Source organism: Lampetra planeri, chromosome 14 (assembly GCF_965212315.1).
Source record: "Lampetra planeri chromosome 14, kcLamPlan1.2.h2, whole genome shotgun sequence".
Taxonomy (NCBI): Eukaryota; Metazoa; Chordata; class Hyperoartia; order Petromyzontiformes; family Petromyzontidae; genus Lampetra; species Lampetra planeri.
In genome coordinates this window covers 14,333,962-14,353,845 of record NC_136120.1, presented here as the reverse complement: position 1 = coordinate 14,353,845, position 19,884 = coordinate 14,333,962, and the positions used below count along the sequence as shown (strand labels likewise).

General features: G+C 57.2%; 2 protein-coding genes across 6 annotated transcripts in view; one reads left to right on the top strand and one right to left on the bottom strand.

Moving 5' to 3' along the window:
* Positions 1–287: 287 nt before the first annotated feature.
* Positions 288–13,207, bottom strand: LOC144722425 (sialin-like). The gene is made up of 12 exons (XM_078600675.1): positions 13,029–13,207; positions 8,994–9,199; positions 8,749–8,826; positions 8,324–8,479; positions 8,064–8,151; positions 7,821–7,907; positions 7,138–7,262; positions 6,058–6,216; positions 4,748–4,880; positions 4,002–4,149; positions 3,138–3,228; positions 288–2,714 (listed from the first exon to the last, which is right to left on the bottom strand). Exons 1-12 carry the CDS (start codon positions 13,153–13,155, stop codon positions 2,499–2,501), a joined length of 1,614 nt encoding a protein of 537 aa, XP_078456801.1. The 5' UTR covers positions 13,156–13,207; the 3' UTR covers positions 288–2,498.
* ENOSF1 (enolase superfamily member 1) overlaps positions 12,003–19,884 on the top strand; it is a 21,112-nt gene continuing 13,230 nt past the window's right edge. Inside the window, exons 1-6 of one of the 5 annotated variants that reach the window (XM_078600680.1) lie at positions 12,003–12,311; positions 13,273–13,416; positions 15,072–15,598; positions 17,704–17,812; positions 18,360–18,475; positions 18,827–18,913. In XM_078600680.1, coding sequence (XP_078456806.1) covers positions 15,512–15,598; positions 17,704–17,812; positions 18,360–18,475; positions 18,827–18,913 — 399 coding nt within the window. In that variant the 5' untranslated portion in view covers positions 12,003–12,311; positions 13,273–13,416; positions 15,072–15,511. Of the gene's footprint in view, positions 12,312–13,272; positions 13,417–15,063; positions 15,599–15,728; positions 17,813–18,359; positions 18,520–18,826; positions 18,914–19,884 lie in introns of those variants that run through there. The other 4 variants (XM_078600681.1, XM_078600679.1, XM_078600678.1 and 1 more) reach the window with 4 other exon arrangements.

The window sequence follows — 19,884 nt, the reverse complement described above, 5'->3', positions numbered from 1 at the left end:
CCATGGTGGGTAGGTGGTTGTCGTGGGTTGATGGTGGGTAGGTGGTTGTCGTGGGTCCATGGTGGGTAGGTGGTTGTCGTGGGTTGATGGTGGGTAGGTGGTTGTCGTGGGTCCATGGTGGGTAGGTGGTTGTCACTGGTTGATGGTGGGTAGGTGGTTGTCGTGGGAAACCACCTAGCCACCATGAGCAGCAGCAGCAGCGCGTGTGCCTGGTTTGTGTTTTCACGGTGGAGCCGAGTTGACGATGCTTTGCATCAACACGGCGAGCGCATTCCCACCATGATCGGTTGTGCAGTTGTAGTAGGGCGAGGATTTATTTCGTAAGGACGTACACACATCATCATCATCATCCACAGTCGCCCGCGACGTCACATACCACTCAATCAACTCACTCGCACTTAACCCAACAGAGAGGTGGGGTTCATCCAAGACAGCAGCGGCCGTGATGGGGAGGGGTTGAGGGTGAGCAGTTGACAGTCGGGGATCTGAACGACCCCCATTGTGCTCTGAACACCCAGCCGTGGACACTGCGTCCCAGGAAACCCAGGGGCCGAGAGCGGAACGGAGAAGCCGTAGACCCGACCTGACCTCAATGCTTATTAAAACCCTCACCCGAATCTGGGCTCATAACTGGCCCTGACCGTCGTCATCGTCAATCCGGATGAAGGTCTCCTAAAGTCGTCACCATCATTCACGGTCTCGTGATGCAACGATCCACCCAGCACCTGCACCCGATCCGATCTCATCGTCCCATCCCCGCCACGGCGGACGCTCTCTCCTGTCGCTAAGCAGTCACTCTGCGCTCATCAGCCATCGCCGTTGCTCGCGACCTGCGCCAGCCTTGACCTTCGACGTCACGCGGAGAGGCCGTGGCCTTGACTCGACCGATGAGGCCGCGCACAGCCGGTGATCGCACGGAGGAGGACGGGCAGGTGGAGAGACAGGCGCTGAAGGGAGTGAATTAATCACCTGTGCAGGTGAGAGGCAGAAGCGATGACACGCCGATGGTTCTGTAACCCGCGCGCGCGGAGTCGTTCAGCGAGGCAGAGTTGGCGCGCACAGACCCCCCTCACAGGCGCACGATCCACTTCGTGCTTTATCCGCCGTGCCGGGTATTTATTTAGGAATGAGCCGACGAGGAGAGGCCCAGAATGGGTGAATCTAGAACTACTCGTCATTGATGATATCTGCGGCGAGGAATCCAACTCGGGTTAACGGGTTCGTTAGCTCAGTGTGTTAACCAGTGCAACTCACCCACCCGCACACACCGCCCACACGACAGTGTCAAGACTATTGGTGTTCGCACGGGACTCTCACACACACAACATCAAGGATACCCCGAACGCAGGGGCAACTACGTTTGCGAGATCTATTCAGGCTCGTATGGCCCACAAGGGGGTGGTGTGGTCAGTACCACGCCCGGCTGCCTGTCTCCCCGCTGTTGAAGCTTACAAACCACATCATGTATTTATTTAAGGATGAGTCAACTTAGGGGAGGCGCAGCACCGTTCAAATACAACTCGCGACTGATGTTAGCCGTGACCGGGAATCAAACTCAGGGAGCCGGGTTCGAAGCACAGCGTGCCATCCAATGTGCCACCGCTTCTCCACTCACACAAACTTACACGCACACTACAAAGACAAACACACTCATACATACACCCACTCATACATAGACACACTCATATACAAAGACCCATTCATATCCGCACGCAGCACACTTATCACATGACTATCGCAGCATAAGTATCAGCAAAACAATTGCGCCACGATGATGCTCGAAATGATCGCGCACAGCCAGAGCTCACCCGCCCACTCGTGGCTCCACGAGAGCTCTTTCTCCACGTGACATGTGCCCGCCAAGTCCTCTCGGTCCAACGTCCCCGCTCGCTCCGCACGCCTCGTCCCAGACATCGCGGCGTCCCCGTGTGCTGTGCGCGCGGCTCTGAGCGGCGTCACGCGGCGATCGCGGAGCTAGAGTCGCGCGGGGTTAAGGGTACTCGGGTTCCACGGAGCCGGGAGTAGCGCATTTATGCGCGAGATGTGAGGCCGTGACTCTGACCTTGACTCTGACCTTGATCCATCGCGCTGGCAAACCCACTGCCGGGCGCGGCTCGGCTGCACATGTCTCACGGAGTGCGTGCCACGGTCAGGGTTCGAGGTAATGATTGTGGCTATTGATGTGAATGTTTGGTAGGGTTAGGGGTAAGGCTTTTGATCAGGATTATGGTTATGATAGAGGAATGTGACAGCGTGATAGATTAGACCCATTAGGGTTAGTATAGGTAGGGGAAGGGTCAGGCCTAAGGCAAGGGTCCAGATTTGAGTTAGAGACACATTTAGGTTTATTGAAGCAGACACCTGTCAGGGTGCCGTTCAATTGTCATGGCTATGCCTGGCAGGGCCGTGGTTCGAGGCGTGTCTTACATGGCGTGGGTCAGTATTGGGGGCTGTGTCCCGTAGGGTCGAGAGTTAGGATTAGTGTCAATCCCCGACCTCTACTTGAGCCGTGTCCAACGCTGCTCCGTCGCAGACCCGTCCGTCCCGTCGGCCTCTTCGACGGAGGAGACTTCCGGAGAGGCTCCCTCCTCGAGACCCCCTTCCCGAGCCCAGCTCTGCTGCTTCCCCGATCCAAACACCAGGTAGAAGAGAGCCCCGAACATGTTGATGCCAGCCGAGATGAAGAACACCATATGCCACTCCTTCAGCGTATCCTGCACGGGCATGCAAGCATGCGGGCACGTTAAGATGAGTAATGTTCTTGCTAGATCGAGAGGAGTTTGGGTTTTACGCGCAAGAGAATGTTGCCCAAGTGGCGAGCGATGCCTCGAGCGAATTGCACGGCAGGAGACTTGAACCGGCTGCGGTAGCTGGAGTCGAGGAGGCAACTTAACGAGCCGCTGCACACAAAGCGAGCACGTGGGATTGGAACATTGAGCAGAAATAGAGACTCCAGGTGTGTTTTCACCGTCCTGCATCAGTTTACGAAAGCGGAATACTCGGTAAATCGTCTGGTCACATATTTCTGTCTAGACACTTGTAGGGACTTGTCGAAGCCCGTGTGGCACCTGCGCCCTTTGAGGGATCTTCAGCGCTCCGCGCGGCGTTACCGTGGCGGCTCGGGTTGTGGTTCTCACGTGTTCAGTCAGGTAGCCGGTGAGCGTGGGCGCCAGGAAGCCCGGCAGGTTGTTGAAGGTGTTGGAGATGCCCAGCAGCACGCCGGCGTACCTGAGCAGGCACGCGCCACAATCGCCGCCAAGGGTGAGGACCAACACCGCTAACGTCACAATTTGTTTCGTGGGTGAAGCCGACTTAGTGGCCGAATCCAACAACTAAAATGAGCCACGGTATTAAGTGTTACATTAGCTTCTTGTCTAATGTGTGTACCTGTGTGTGCTCTACAGGCGTTACATAATTCCGTCCGCTGAGTGATGTAATATTGTGGCTTGCGTGTTATTGAGTTGCTAGCACATAATAACCGAGCCCGTGTGGTAAATCATTGATCAGAAGCCGGCCTTGGGGCTCAGCAGTAGAGCGAGCAGCTCGCTATCAGAATGTTGCGAGTTCGAATCCTGGTTGGGGTTTAACTCAGCCCATCATCCCTTCCTCGGGGGTAAATAAAATGTATGGAACTTTGTGGAGAAGTCAATAGTAGTGGTTGTCCTACGAGACTCGCCCCCGCCATCGGAATGTCGAGTTTCCACCACTGGCTCAGGGATGTAAACGGGCGACGAGTGCCAGCTCAATGTTAATGTGTGCAGGAGACCGCCCTGAACTCATGAGAGGCTGGCAAGGCCCAAAGCCCACCCCGTGTGCGTGGTTCCTGCTCGCGTCTCTGAGTCGTCCTCTCTCTGCGAGTCGCAAGTCCAAGTATACAAGTTGAACTTCTTTTGCACCGTACGCAGCCAACCGTGCGTGGTCACCACTCTGCATTTGACGTGGCTGCCGTTGAGGCCGTGGCGGTGGAGGCCGTGGCGGTGGAGGCTGTGGCTATGTCTCACTGGGGCGCGATGTCCAGCTGGTTGATGCCACAGCCCGCTGTGGTGAAGGCCCCGAAGGCCACGGACAAGGTGAGGAAGGACACGGCGAGGAGGTGGTTGCAGCCCACAAAGCCCGAGGCCACGAGGCACAGGGAGGGGCCCGCAAGGCCTGGAGGAGTCCGTGACACAACAACAACATAGGACTCAACAAAGAATGTCACGCCCAGCCTAATACACACACGGGGACAGCAGTTCTACAACAGTCAAACCAATACTCACAACCCAGCCCAACACAGACGCGAGACTCCTCAACACAAGTGATCGACCAAGCTACTCAACAACACGGAACACACCCAAACAAAACCACACAGACACAACAACAACAACACAACAACGCTCAACACAAAGGACACGACTCATTCTTGCGACAGGAAACGACTTTACATAACGCCACGAGGATGGCGATGATCGATGATCGTGATTGATTGATGACAACTGATTGATGATTTAATTGCTGACGCTGATGGTAATTGGTTCGTGATGTTTTGATGGTAATTTGTGAATGATGGTAATGATGGTAGATTGTTGCTGACGATGTTGATGGTAATTGGTGGATGATGATGATAATTGATGGATGATGATAGAAATATGTTGCTGCTGCTGCTGATATTTGGTGGATGATGATGGCGATGGTAATTAATGGTAATGATGATTGGTGACTGGTGGATGCTGATGGTTCGTAGTGAAGGGAGGGAGGAGGCTGGCACCGAGCGTGGTCGCCACTTTGCGGATGGCGGTGATGGAGAGGAGGCCGCGGATGCGGAGCGCGTCGGCGGCGACGCCCCCGGCGACAGTGAAGAGCCAGCCCGCCAGGTAGGGCAGCGCCGACAGGAGGCCGTTCTGCCGGGGTCAGGCGCGCCACGCGGACACGCCGAGGGTTAGACACGCGGGGATTCGTACAACACACCCTGCTGCCACACACCATAGACAAGTATCGTCTTGACAGGCTGTTCGGGCGAGCGCTGTTAGCGAGCACCTAGCAAGTCCGGCACGGCACACGAGGGGGTGGGTGGCCAACACCACGCTCGGCCGCCTTTGTCTCCTCAGTGGTGATGTTTATACATCGCACCGGGTACTCATTTGAGGCTGAGTCGACCTACACACCACACACTCGCACACAAAGATCCACCTCATAGCTTTATCAGACTGTTGCGACAAGTGCCGTTAGCCAGCACCGATGAAGGCCGGTACGGCACACGAGCGAGTGGGTGGCCAGCATCACGTCCGGCCTCCTTTGTCTCCCTCGTGGCGATATTTACACATCGCACCAGGTACTCATTTGAGGCTGAGTCGACCTAGGTGAGGTCCAGGAGCGGTCCAGGTAATTGCAACTGATGTTTGCCATGAACAGAAATGCATCTTGGATCGCCGGGTTCGTGGCGCAGTGCACCAACCGCGTGCCCCACGACCCTGCCCCGTGCCCCACGACCCCGCCCCGTGCCCCACGACCCTGCCCCGTGCCCCACGACCCTGCCCCGTGCCCCACGACTCTGCCCCGTGCCCCACGACCCTGCCCCGTGCCCCACGACCCGCCCCGTGCCCCACGACCCCGCCCCGTGCCCCACGACCCTGCCCCGTGCCCCACGACCCTGCCCCGTGCCCCACGACCCTGCCCCGTGCCCCACGACCCCGCCCCGTGCCCCACGACCCTGCCCCGTGCCCCACGACCCTGCCCCGTGCCCCACGACCCTGCCCCGTGCCCCACGACCCCGCCCCGTGCCCCACGACCCTGCCCCGTGCCCCACGACCCCGCCCCGTGCCCCACGACTCTGCCCCGTGCCCCACGACCCTGCCCCGTGCCCCACGACCCTGCCCCGTGCCCCACGACCCCGCCCCGTGCCCCACGACCCTGCCCCGTGCCCCACGACCCTGCCCCGTGCCCCACGACCCTGCCCCGTGCCCCACGACCCCGCCCCGTGCCCCACGACCCTGCCCCGTGCCCCACGACCCTGCCCCGTGCCCCACGACCCTGCCCCGTGCTCCACGACCCTGCAACACGACCCTGGCCTCACGTCACCTGTTGCATGTCATAGTGCAGCACGGTGCTCATGTAGGTGGGCAGCGAGGTGAGCAGCACGTAGAAGCCCCAGCCTCCGCAAAACATGGCCACGTTGATGGCCCAGAGAGGCATGCAGGTCCACACGTGGCGCCACGGTATGGACGCGCCGTGATTCGCCTGCCACGGGGGCCCGGGGGTCGGTGAGTGGGGAGAGGGGCAACGTTTACTCACTCACCCGGTGAGCGCGCACTCACCACCCACCACCGCCGTAACCCAGCTCTACGTGGAGGCAACAGCGAGGGTCGATGGATTACACTCGGGAGTTGAGAAACCCCCTTCCTGTGGGCGTCGAGGACGTGGCGTACCTTGGCTCGCCAGGAGAATGCACTCTAGCAAAAAAGTTGACTCATATCATCCGACCTATCTCTGTGGGATAGAGTGTTGCTCCCTCGCATACGTGGGGTTGCGCCGGGTGCTCCGGTTTCATCCTACGTGTGTAAACGATCATTAAGTGGCGACAAACATCGTGATTCATGCGCTCCTCCGTGTTTGCCGATGTGCGATCTAGTTGCATAAATGACGCTGCTTATAGACACACTCAATATTGGAATGAAAAAAAATACAATAGCATTATTGCACACCTCCATCACCACCACGCGGGAGTGAGGAGCGTCGCTCAGGTGAGTAACAATCATCCTGGTGATGTGACCACGCCGATGGAAGCAGGGACGGAGGTTCGGGTGCAGCACGAGACGACGATGGTGATGGTGGCGATCATGATGATGGTCAAGTTAATGAAGATAGTGATGATGATTATGATGGTGTTGATAAATATGTTGATTATCCTGATGATGATATGCGAGATGACGGCGGTGATGATTATGATGATGTTCATGCTAATGGTGAATACAACTATTTATATGAGAATGAGGATAATTTGATTTTGTTATTGATGATGATGAATATTATGATAGTGATAAGCAAGATAATGTTGATGATGACGAAATCAATATCAATGATTATTATCTTGATAATGCTGGTTCTGCTGCTGCTGATGATGATAATGATGGCGATGGTGACGATGGCGATCATCACGACCTGCCGCTCCGCCTGCAGCGACTTGAGGATGAACTCCCGCTCGGCGGCGGAGATGCGCGGGTGCCTCTCCGGGGAATCGAACGCGAAGAGGAACCAGACGATGGACCACAGCAGCCCGGTACCTCCTGCAGGGCAGACGACACCAGCAGGGGCCAAGCCTCGGGCCACACTCCAGGCCAAACCTCACTCGAGGTCAAACCTCGCTCCAGGTCAAACCTCACTCCAGGTCAAACCTCGCTCCAGGCCAAACCTTGCTCCAGGCGAAACCTCACTCGAGGCCAAACCTCGCTCCAGGTCAACTTTCAGGTGCAACCCTGGTCAATCGACCGATGGAAGAGGGCCTCCCCATGCCATACGGCTCATGGTTGGTGTTGGCGCAGAGCATGGAAGTACGGTACAGTAAAACAATTGTTCTGCTCTCTGCTGTTCAGCATACTTCCCCGCAGTTTGTATTTAATAACGCCTGCCATGTGGGTTATTCGCCCATTCAAGTACGTTGCCAGGCTCAAGTCTGCTTAGCTTCTCAGATCGGATGAGATCAGTTGCGTTCTGGGTGAGGTTTGAACGTTAGAAAAAGGTCAAGTCTCACTTGAGCTCAAATCTAATCTCAGGTGAAATCTGTCCGTGGGAGGCACCACGATGCCAAGTGCCCCCGTGCCCCCGTGCCCTGCGACTCCTCGTACCGAAGATGTAGAAGATCCAAGGCCACCCGAGTTTGTCTGCGATGATCCCTGACAGCGGCATGGCCACCACGGTGCCGAAGTGTCCACCTGGACGTGGCACACGAGGGGAGTGGCGAGGAGCAGCTCTGAGGGTGGAGCGCGGTAGTGGTGGTGCTGATGGCGGTGGTGGTGGTGCTGATGGTGGTGGTGGTGGTGGCGGCGGCGATGCAGATGGTGGTGGTGGAGGCGGCTGTGTGTTCTTACCGGAGTAACAGATGCTCATGAGGGTGCTCCTCTCATGCGGAGGCGCCCAGAGCGCCCACATGGCGTGCATGGTGGGGTAGGTGACGCCCTGCGGACGACACGAGGTCCCCGCAGTTCTACCAACAACTCAATCCGATAGCTCAACTCTACATCTCAACCCCACAGTTCGACCCTACATCCATAATCATCTCAACCACCATCTCAGCCACCTCCATCTCAACTACCATTTCACCGACCACCACCGTCGCAAGAGTCCTCACTTCTCCAAGCCCTTCCAGGACGCGCACGACCAGGAGCCACGGGACCCCGAAGTGTGCGGCAATCGGCGTGAGCAGCGTGAGCACCGTGGTGCAGGTGACGCCGACCCCAAACAGCAGCTTGCCCCCGTACCTGCCTGCCAGGTAACCCCCAGGAACCTGTGGGGAGGAGTGGGAGGGGGCGACTGGAGTTAAGTGGGGTGGAAGAGGCAAGGCCTTCGAAAGGTTATTGGAGGCCCGAATCAATATGCCAGATGATGCCCGCACAGTATGTTGAAGCACGCACCCGATTTGAGGCACGGGGCAAACATACAAAACAGACGATGCTTGAGAGATGGGCTTTAGCGGTGAGGTGGAGTGCAGCGGTGAGGTGGGGTGGAGGTGGACCAAATGGAGCAGGTGGAGTGGGAGGAGCGAGCGGAGCGCACCTGGGTGATGATGTAGCCGTAGAAGAAGGAGCTGAGGATCCACCCCTGGATTCGCGAATCCCAGTTGTAAACGTTGACCTGGGCGGGGAAAGGGGGAGTCAGATGCAGGAATGGTTGGGCAGAGGTGAAGGTCAGAGATAATGTGGTGTACATGAGGTGTAGTCAAGCTCAGGGTGGGATGCGTAAAGTGAGGGTCGGGCTCAGGGTGAGGCTCGTGGCGCTGAGTGCGCGTGTCTGTGACGCACAGAGGGCAGCTGGGCGGGGCGGCTGCCGTTGCTGGGCACGGGCAGCGGGCAGTAGGCGCTGCTGTTGTCCCGGTGCGCAGCCCCGGTGCTGTTCACCATGGCCACCATGGCCACGCTGAGGTTCACGCGCAGCGCGTACACCAGGGCCAGCCCCACGAAGCCCAGCGCGGCGAGCACGTGACGAGACCGGCAGCTGCACCTGCGGCCTGGGGCCAGGAACACGCGCATAGCACGCATCCAACCCATAGCACCCCGCATCCTACACATAGCACCCCGCACCCAGCACTCACCACTCACTCAGCATTCACCTTGGACTCGTCACACCCATCGCACTCTCGCCACACACCCAGCACTCTACAACTCATCCCGCACCCGGCAACCAGTCCGCAGTTGTCGCCTACAGACAGTCCGCATTCAGCAGCAGACAGCGCTATGCAGTGTGCACTCGTGCGGCGTCCGGAGCGACCACGTGTGTCTCGAGCCCGCGCGGACACAGTGGACGTGTTCATCCGAGAGAGAGGGGGGGAGGGAGGCGGCCGAGAGGGACGTCTTGAGACTGGACTTGAACAGGGCCAGGGACGTCTTAGGGGGGAGTTCAAAAGTCAGGGGGAAGCAGAGGAGAATCACCGATCTTCCACCCAGCACTCGCCGCTCACCCAGTACTCACCGCTCACCCAGCACTCACCACTCAACCAGCACTCACCACTGCACACGCAGCTCACACACTGAGCACACACACGCAGCGCACACACGCAGCACACACGCAGCTCACACACTGAGCACACACACTGAGCACACACACGCAGCGCACACACGCAGCTCACACACTGAGCACACACACACGCAGCGCACACACGGAGTGTCCTGGCGGGGGATTTCCTGGCACGACGGGTTTTCACCCGAAGGGTCCCTAGGAGGAGAGTCCCCCGCGATTTCCCGGTGCCAGGAGACTGGCCGATCCTCGCAGGACAGGTCACACTGCGGTGCCACTGAGTTGGATTAAAGTTGTCTGGGTGCAAAAAGGTTCACTGGGCCAGCCGCAATGAGTCATTCACGACATCGGGAGGGGCTGAGGGTGGAATGTTAGGCATGAAGAGCAAACCCTGAGGTTAGAATGAGTGAGCACGGGAGAGCAATGGGGACGCGGAGCAGCAGTGCTCCGCGTGGCACGAGGTCCAAGTGCGCGATACTGAGAGGCAGGCGCACCATTGGTCGCGCGGCACGACGTCACCCCGGGCCTTTTGAGTTAGGGGAGTAAAACGTGGAGTACGGGACTATTCAGGTCTCTTGTCTTCAACCTCTTGGCCGCCAAGACCGACTCCCCGCCGTCTTGCCTTCTCGAGCCGCTCGCAGCATCCGTGTGATGCCAGCGAGTGCTGCTACGATGGAGTGATAGATCAAGTTTTCTCTCGTTCTCCTCCCTCCGAATCTCACAGCGGTCGTGCGACGCCGTGAGTACAGCTGCGAGGTACGTGAAAGAGCGTCTGAGTATCGGGGGATTTGGGGAACAGTAGGCGAGGCTCTTCTCGCCAAATATTCCCTCCGGGCAGTGCGTGCGGGATTTGCACCACGAATAAAAGTTAGCACAGAACATCGGTGTGGTGTCTGTGAGTCCTGTGCGGAGCGGCTGCGTGGGGGAATGCGCGGCGAGGGTGAACGCGGGGCCGCAGCGTGCGCGCTTTCGTACCCCCCCCCAGGTTAGCTGTGGTGTGCACGGGTGAGTGGTTTAACTCCGTGTGGCGCGGGGGGCCCGATCACTCGGTCGGTGGGGGCCCGACGGCGGGACCTGACCGACGAGGTGGAGGAGGGAGCGGAACGGGTGGACGTCGCGCCCGACCTGCCTCGCGAGGGCGGTGGGGTGGACGTCGACCCCCACAAAAGCAACATCGCCATGACGTGGATCAGACACGGATCAAAGCATGCACACGAAGAATGCAAAGCTGCGTGGAGGAGCGCAAAGCAGCGTGGGGAAGTCCACGCTTGGAATGACACCGAGTCAGTCAGGAGGAGGAGGCACCCGCGGGACAGGATTTCGAGGGAGGCTGCAGCGAGGAGACCTCAAAGCGCAGACACCAAAGTGACGATCACGAGCTGCGCGTGCCCGTCTACAAGTGTCCACAACAACTGGCACTGCCGCATCTGGCCGGTACGTAGCGGTACAGTACCAGGCTCCACCGATCCCAGCTGTCAGCAGTTGCGGTTGGCAACGCGCGATCAACTCACCGCACCAGGGCAACATCGGGGTGACGCCTCCCACAGTTTTACGGCGTCCAACCATCGACTCACCTTCCCACTAACTCACCCACTCAACATAATCACTCACCCACTCAATAAATCACGCATCCACCCACCTAACCACTCGTATACGCACCCACCAATCCACTCACTCAATAACTCACCCACCCACCAACCCACTCACTCACCTACTCTATAACTCACTCACCTACCCACCCATTCACCCAGTCACTCACCCACCCACTCACTCACCCACCCAATCACTCACCCACTCACTCACCCACCCACTCACTCACCCACCCAATCACTCACCCACTCACTCACCCACCCAATCACTCACTCACCCACTCACTCACCCAATCACTCACCCACTCACTCACCCACCCAATCACTCACCCACTCACTCATCCACCCAATCACTCATCCACTCACTCACCCACTCACCCACCCAATCACCCACCCACTCACTCACCCACTCACTCACTCACCCACCCACTCACTCACCCACCCACCCACCCACTCACTCACCCACTAAATCATCAACCCACTCGCACACTTCTCGGGCGTCTGACCCATCCATTTAGGTGGAACACGCAGCCGCCCACTGTCCGAGATGTCACTGTCATACAGTTTTGCAGGAGACAAGACGGAAACGTTCTATAAAGTTTAAAAGGCATGACCATAGCTATAAACCCCCCATATAATTGGTATTGCCCAAACATCCAATGCAAGACCTTCCTGAAACATACCCTTTGGGCTCATTGTAGCTTTCCTGGGTAAATAAGTAGCTTTTTTTATTATAATGATGCAATTATCAAATGTACATGATTATTATCATCAACATTAGCAACATCATACCCTCACCCTTGAGACTCAAAAACTCCCCCACGCTCATCGCGGAGCGGGTATCTGACATCGCATCGCGGTGGCAAACAGCGGAGACCCCGTCACGAGTCTCCGTGTCTCGGTTCGTGTTCCGCGGTTTCACTTCTCATTTCCGCGGCGAACTCGCTGCTCCATCACCGCAGCTCCACCAAGACCCCACGCTGTGATGCTCAACCCCCCTGGGTCGAAGAGACGCAGGTGAGAGACGCAGGGGAGAGACGCAGGGGTCACGGGGAACTCGGCGTCAGCGAGCGGGTGCCTGAAGGCGCCGATGCTGCTGGTGCCGAGTCCCGTGGGAGATCAGGGGTCCCGTGGGAGATCACGGGTTCCGTGAGAGATCACGGGTCCCGTGGGAGATCACGCGCTTCGGGGTGGCGCTCGAGTCCGCGACCGTAAACTGCGATTACGAGGCCGTAAACGCGGCGAGAAGAGCCGCGCTCAGCGATCGCCACAGCCTCTCACGGGACGCTGGTCAACACACGGACCCTCCGCGCCCCCTCCCTCTACTGTCCAAGTCTGCGCTCTCGCTTTGCTTCCCTCTCTCCTCTATCACTCACAGTCGAAACCTCTATTTCCCTACCACATCCCCCCTCTGCAATTCTGCCCCCTCGTCCCCCCCTTTCCTAGAATGTCCTCTCGCCAAACTCTCGCCAAACTCTCCCCCTGCTGATGTGCGCGCCGTCTCCCACAGACGTCGTGCGGTGAGGGGGGGGGCAGCACGAGCAGCCGTGCCCCCAGCCCTGGAGCTGCCCCCAGCCCTGCAAATAGAAATAATCCTGCCCCGGTGGATGACAAGGACAGAGGTCAAACAGGGGATGACTGAGATGATGATGATTGGATCATGATGACGATCGGATGATAGTAATGATAATTGGATGATGAAGCGAATGAGTGACGCGACGGGGATGACCTCACCGTTTGTTATGGGCTCAATGACCGGGATATCATCTCGGCACCCAGAATCTCCCGGGTCCTCCTCGTCTCCCGACTCCTCCCGGCCCCCCGTCTCCGTCGCTCGCTCCCCGCGCCTCCTCCCGGACATCGCGCGGCGTCTCCTCGTGCGCCGCTCGCGACTCTGAGCGGCGACTGCGGCGATCGGCACCGTGACCCTTCCTCCCCCGCCCCCGCCTGACCTCCCCCCGCCCCCGCATCCCTCCAGGTGGTCACGCCTGGACTTGAACTCGACTGCATTCACCTGTAGCCGACTGCGCTGGTGCCTCTCTCACCTACAGTGAGCACCTCCGATTAGCACGGTTGGCTGCGCACGGTGCGAAACAAGTCCAACGCACGTATCTACATCCAGGTCCACTGAGCACGCCACTCACGTGCACCTGCCCGCACTCGGCTGCCGTACATTTTCAAATCTAGAATTAATGCGGCACATGTATTCACCGCTGCTCAATCACTCGGATGACGTTTGAGGCGGTGCCGCAGTTTGATCAGAAGTGCAGACTCTCACGGACCCCTACCGCCGCTGGGTGTGCAAGATGATGTGTTGGGGAAGTGTGGATGGTCATTATGATAATGATAATAATACATTAGCCAAGGGACTGTTTCGCCACCAACAGATACAATGATTATCTACCCTCAGTTGGCTGAGCCCAGGCCACCGGGGGTTTTAATGTGGGAGAGACGTGGTAAACCCACACGCGCTCTGTCCGCACAGCGGGTTGTGTTGTGAGCGGGCGGATTGAGTATGTTCTGTTCTTGCGCATGGCAGTACATGATGCTCAGGAGACAAATGCCAATGTCGAGGTGAGCTCGCAACGAGAGGGTTGAGCAGAGAGAGTTCGTGTGGTCTTCCGGTGATGAAATTTGACAAAATTGCCAACATGAGCGACGCGGCGTGGCCAGGCGTTCATCCAGCAGTGGATTGGCAGTAGCCGTGGCGTTCCAGCTTCCTCGCCCTTCTGCAATATCGCTCGAGTCGACATCATCGTGACTTGGGGCCGTCGCCTGCGAGTGGGACTCTCTTCACGGCAGCGGCCCGAGTCCACGAGAGGGCAGCCCCGGCTCACTCCGCTCGCACTGTCCGAAACCATACAGCACGCGACGTTTCGGGCAATGGCCCATCTTCATCGCACATAAGACCCTGGGAGACCCTGAGATTCACATAAGACCCGTAGACGAGACGTAACATCGCACCCATAGCCACATGTTTCAGTTTCATTTGGAGACTTCACCCAGGGAGGGCTTCTCACGCTCAAGCTTCCGTGACTGCAGGAATTCACATTCTCGGGTCTTTCGGTAAAGTGACGTAGATAGGTTCGAAGAAAAATGACAAAAGACGACTAAAAAGCACTTTCTTATTTTTGTTGTTTTCTTGGAACCTATCTCCGTGACTTTACCGAAAGACCCGAGAATCCGCGTATCGCGCTCGCAATGCCCACGGGAGGCCACAGCGGAAGTGCTGCCGCTAGGCGGCGATGCTGCTACATTCTCAACAGACGGGGGGGGGTTGATGCTTGCCCCACACCAGTTGCATTGGGCGGAAACCGCAGGAACCCGATTTTGGTGCAGCAGGGGAGAGAACACAAACACACACAGAGAGCCCGCGTCTCGGCGTATCCCCGTGTCTCAGTAGCTCTCAGCGCCCCCCGTGCCTGTCTCCCCGTGTCTGTCTCCCCGTGTCTGTCTCTTCGTGTCTGTCTCCCCGTGTCCCCCGTGTCTGTCTCTTCGTGTCTGTCTCATCGTGTCTGTCTCCTCGTGTCTGTCTCCTCGTGTCTGTCTGTCCGTGCCTGTCTCCCCGTGTCCCCCGTGTTTGTCTCCCCGTGTTTGTGTCTCCGTGAGTTCCGCTTCAAGCTGCAGGCTTCGCGCTCGGCCCGGATCTGATACGGGACCCCCGACCCCGTCCCCTCCCTCTGACCCCCACGAACCCCTCCCTCTGACCCCCACGAACCCCTCCCTTCGTCGCCGCCCGCGCTGCCTCCGTGTGCTCGGCATCGCTCAGGGCAGCAGCAGCAGCAGTGGGGGGGCTGAGGGTCGCTGTCGCTGTGCCCCCTGCTCCTGGGACCCCTGTCCCCAGAACCCCTGTCCCCAGAACCCCTGTCCCCAGAACCCCTGTCCCCAGAACCCCTGTCCCCAGAACCCCTGTCCCCAGAACCCTGCTCCTGGGACCCCTGTCCCCAGAACCCCTGTCCCCAGAACCCCTGTCCCCAGAACCCCTGTCCCCAGAACCCCTGTCCCCAGAACCCCTGTCCCCAGAACCCTGCTCCTGGGACCCCTGTCCCCAGAACCCCTGTCCCCAGAACCCCTGTCCCCAGAACCCCTGTCCCCAGAACCCCTGTCCCCAGAACCCCGCTCCTGGGACCCCTGGGACCGTTGTTCTCGTTTTGCCGGGACCCCTCCTGGGACCTCCTGGGACCTCTCCTGGGACCCCTGCACCCCCCCGATTCGCGATGGGACCCCAGGGCCGGGTGACGGGGATCACTGTGCGAGACGTGAGGTTCCCCACGTCCCTGGAGCAGCACGGCTCTGACGCCATGGTACGTGAGAGACACGTGACACCACAAACCACAAACCCCGCATCTTGGTGACACCACGACCCCCGCGTGCGTCCTAGCGGCACGAGTCGGGTGCTAGAGGGCGCCGCTTTCTGCAGGGCCACGCCGCCCCTCGTCGTCATCGTCGTCATCGCCGTCGTCGTTGTTGTTGCGAGTTCAAGAAAGTCGAGACATCGTTTTCGCGCGATTCTTGTATTTGCATTGCATCACGCCAAGGTGCGTGACAATGTGGGTGTAAGTCATATTTAGGTGACGGTAAGGGAACTTCCCCCATCGTTGGTTTAGATGGAGTGAGTGTGAATTCAGCGTGCAGTAGATAGAGTCTGTTAACTGTGTGTGTGTGCAGCTGAGAGCAGTGCAGAAAATACTTCATATGTATTATATTACACGCTGCCGCTCCTGCTGCTACTGCTGCTGTGTTGGCAGTGGCACACAGATGCAATACAATCATAACACTGTGGTCTTAAAAGAAAACAATTGGCACCGTTTGGGACAGTAGCCCTTCTGCATTGCATGCGACGCTCAGACAGCTACAGGCTTAGTGCGGCCTGGAAGCGTATTATTAAATAAGATGCATTACAATTCCTTATAAGGGAAACAAGCACTAACTGATTATTAATGTAGCATAATCACAATAGAACACATTCCAAATGATTACTAATCTACAACTCGCATCGTAACAATAGCCTTATTACTAATCAAGTATATAATTACAATAACCCCCCCCTCAAATCTTTGCACCTGATGAGTTAATGAGTTAATGATGACGTCACCCTGCTGCTGCTCTATATAAGAACGGGAGACAGCAGAGCCTCACCATTCTGGCGAATTGCCCGATGATGCTGGATGCAATTACCAGCGAAACGTCGTACTCAAATTGTAAATGTTGTGGTTTCACGCTTCAACACACCGGTGGGCTAAAGCAGTGAACTATTTGTCTTTTGTTAACGTGACACTTTTTTTTTTTACTGATTGGCCGTGTCGGGTGGTGGAGGGTTACGACACATTTATAAATAACGCGATCTAAACCCAAAAATCGTTGATTATGAACAATATTGGTCGCGAAAGCCTACGTGTTAAACTGATGCGACGATATGTTTCCACACCATGCTGCGCGTCTTCATCAACCGGCACTAACCAGCATAGTGAAGTATGGTCAAATAACCCACACGACCTATCACGGCGTGGAGAAGCCCTCATCCAGTAGTGGATTCACGAATGGCATGTACACGTAGCAGAATATGTGTGCAGCGTGGGCATTGGTTTGTATACACCTAGATTGTGGATAACTGTGGATGCTTGTTTGCGTGTGTGCTTTGGCAAGGCGTTTCACTCGGAGACCTGGGTGGGAGCAGTGGCACAGTGATCGCGCACCATTCCATCAACCAAGAATATGAATACCATCAACCTTGTCGCCTGAGTTGGATTCCCGGCAATGGCTGTAGCGTTCTAGCATCGCTCCTGGGACGCCCTTTCCTCAGCGAGTAAGGCCACAGGCCCGGCCTGGGATGGGCCTTCTTCATCTAAGTAGTAGGCTGTTCATTATGATTAGCATCGTTACGTTAACTTCATTGAGATTTCGGAGACATGATCTCTCCAGATTTTGGCTCGAGGTGGTGGATGTTATCATGCGATCAAATATGGTGGCGCCCTTGCGCGAATGCACATGAGAAGCTCAGTGACACATTGATGTTTTCTGCTGAGGATGTAAAGACAAGTAAAAGGTTTTGCTGTGCGAAGTTACAGTGTGGTGACAACTGCACGTAATGTTCGCAAACATTGCTGCAATGAGTATTTGAGATGTGTGGCCAGTTTATACATACGTGCTTGTAAGTGTATTTGCGTGTTGTATGTGGGGACTGGTATGTTAGTGACAATTATCTGACTCGGCCTTAAATAAATACATCAGCACTATGGAGACAAACGCGGTGATGTTAGCCACACCACCCTCTCGTGCGCCGTGACGGCCTCATAGGTGCATGCTGGATGCACTCAGGTACATGCTGGATGCACTCATAGGTGCATGCTGGATGCACTGCACTGGTCTGAATCGGCTACACGGAGGAGCTTTGTCTCTGTGTGTGCAGCACCGTGACCCCGACTATTCGGCTGCTTACGTGGAGGTCCGCACGGACGCATGCGGAGGCCTCTCCGGGTTTGGCCTCACCTTCACCCTGGGCAGGGGCAACGAGATCGGTACGGGAAGAGGGTGGGGGGGCACGCCACCAACACCAAACCTAGGGGGCCACACTGAGCCCAGACACAGGCACGCCTGGGGCTCGCTTGACATGCACATGGTTATACATGCAGAACTGCTTTTTGTGTTTAGTTTGTTGTCCTTCCCCGCACTTCCGATAAACACGGTTGGCTACGTACGGCGTGAAAGAAGTTCAACATACATAAGTGTATTTGCGTGCCTCTGTGGGGCCTGTATGTTAGGGGTTAGCACACTGTAGTACGAGCCCAGTGACCCGGGCTCTATTTCCGCTCATGGTCACCAACACCGGTGGTGATTATCCGAACCGGTCCTGGGCCTCCCCTAGGTTAACTCGGCCTCAAATGAGTACCCAGAGCGATTGTGTAAACATTGCCACGTTGGAGACAAAGGCAGTCGGCTGGGCAGCTTGCCACCCATCCCCTTGTGTGCCTTGCCGGCCTTCATAGGTCCTCACTAACAGCACTTTCCCAAACAATTCATGAAGGCTGTACGGGTGATCTTTGTCTTTGTATGCGTGCATGGCAGTCGTGTGCGCCGTGCGTGCCGTATCAGACCTCGTCGTGGGCGAGCAACTTGAGCGAATCTTCGAAGACTTTGGCTCCTTCTACCATCGCCTCGCCAACGACGGGCAGCTGCGCTGGGTGAGCAGGGAGGGAGGTGAGGGAGCTGAGGGGACACGGGAAAGGTGAGGGGGAGGGGGGTCTTGAGGGGGTCTGTTGGGGTGAGATTACACGGGACCAAGAGAAGAGGAGAGATCAAAGTATACATTTTCTGATACTTGCCGATAACGTGAAATTAATTCCAGGATGTGACTGAAGAACTTATCAAAGAAGGATACAGCCGGAAAATGGGAGAACGTGTATATCCAGGGCAATCGATGAAGGTGTCTGTCCATGCGTGTGTCGTGTATATGTGTGCATCTGTGTGCATCTGTGTGGGCACGTATCTCTGTTCGACTACGTGTACGCGTGTGTACAAATGGGCGCGATCAGGTGGGCCCGGAGAAAGGCGTCATCCACCTGGCGATGGCGGCCGTGCTCAACGCACTCTGGGACCTGTGGGCCCGGCTCGAGGGCAAGGTAGGACCGGGGGCAGCCACGGGGCCACAGCGAGATGGGTGTGGGTGGTGCACGTGTGCTGGAGGAGGTGGTGGGGTGAGTGATGCTCTTGGGGTGTGTGGTACAGGTGGGATGAGCGGCATAGGTGAGTTGAGTGACACAGGTGGGGTGAGTGGTACAGGTAGGGAATGTTGCACAGGTTTTGCTCGAGGGGTGAGTGGTAGAGGTAGCACAGGTGATGCATGCTGGTGATTCCGGGTTGCACCCTCATCATGCGACGAACCGGCTTCAACAGTCTGTGTAGGCTGTACGGGGGGGGGGATCTTTGTCTGTGTGTGTTTGGGTCATGTAGCCCGCATGCCCAACCACCGCATGCTCAAGCAGCTTCTATTCGGCTGGATAGATCGGGCTGAATGGGCGCGGCACGGGCTAGAGAATAGATGGACTGATGTGGTACAGAAGGATGTGCAGCTAATCTGATGTTCTAATGACTGGTACCAGCAGTGTCAAGATAGACCTCTGTGGAGGAGGTTTATAAAGGAGGCTGCTGGGGAGTTGGAGGCAGTTGCCTTCCAGCAACAATGGAGGTTAGAGGAACGATGCTCACAACAACGAGCGGAGTACAGTTGGTGCATCTGCCAGTCATCTCAGTCGGTCAACCCATGGCACCTGGGTCTGTTCCATGACCTCCTGCCAGCGGGTCTTTGACACTTCATGTGGCCTCACAGTTCACCTAGCATGGCACAAAGCGTCATGGTGACTTCAGAGTGAACGGCGGCGGTTGTTGTTGTTGAATGACAAGTCACGCGCTCCATCCCCCATAGCCTCTCTTGGGGGGGGTGGGGGTATAATCCGCTCTTGGGCAATCGTGCATTAATGTTTGACGGTGTTACAATGGCCAGCTGCTGATGGGTGAGTGCTTTAGCTCCCCAAGAGGGACCTGGGGGAGTTGGAGCTGTGGTGTCGCGCCTGGCTGACTGCCTCTGTCCCCT

What these genes read in the sequence shown, in the direction of transcription:
- LOC144722425 (XM_078600675.1), bottom strand. Translation starts at nt 13,155, where the DNA reads ATGTCCGGGAGGAGGCGCGGGGAGCGAGCGACGGAGACGGGGGGCCGG. An exon ending in GCCCCGCCCAGCTGCCCTCT is followed by an intron (nt 8,827 to 8,993) that starts GTGCGTCACAGA and finishes TTCCCCGCCCAG; the next exon opens with GTCAACGTTTACAACTGGGA. An exon ending in ACGGCTACATCATCACCCAG is followed by an intron (nt 8,480 to 8,748) that starts GTGCGCTCCGCT and finishes TCCTCCCCACAG; the next exon opens with GTTCCTGGGGGTTACCTGGC.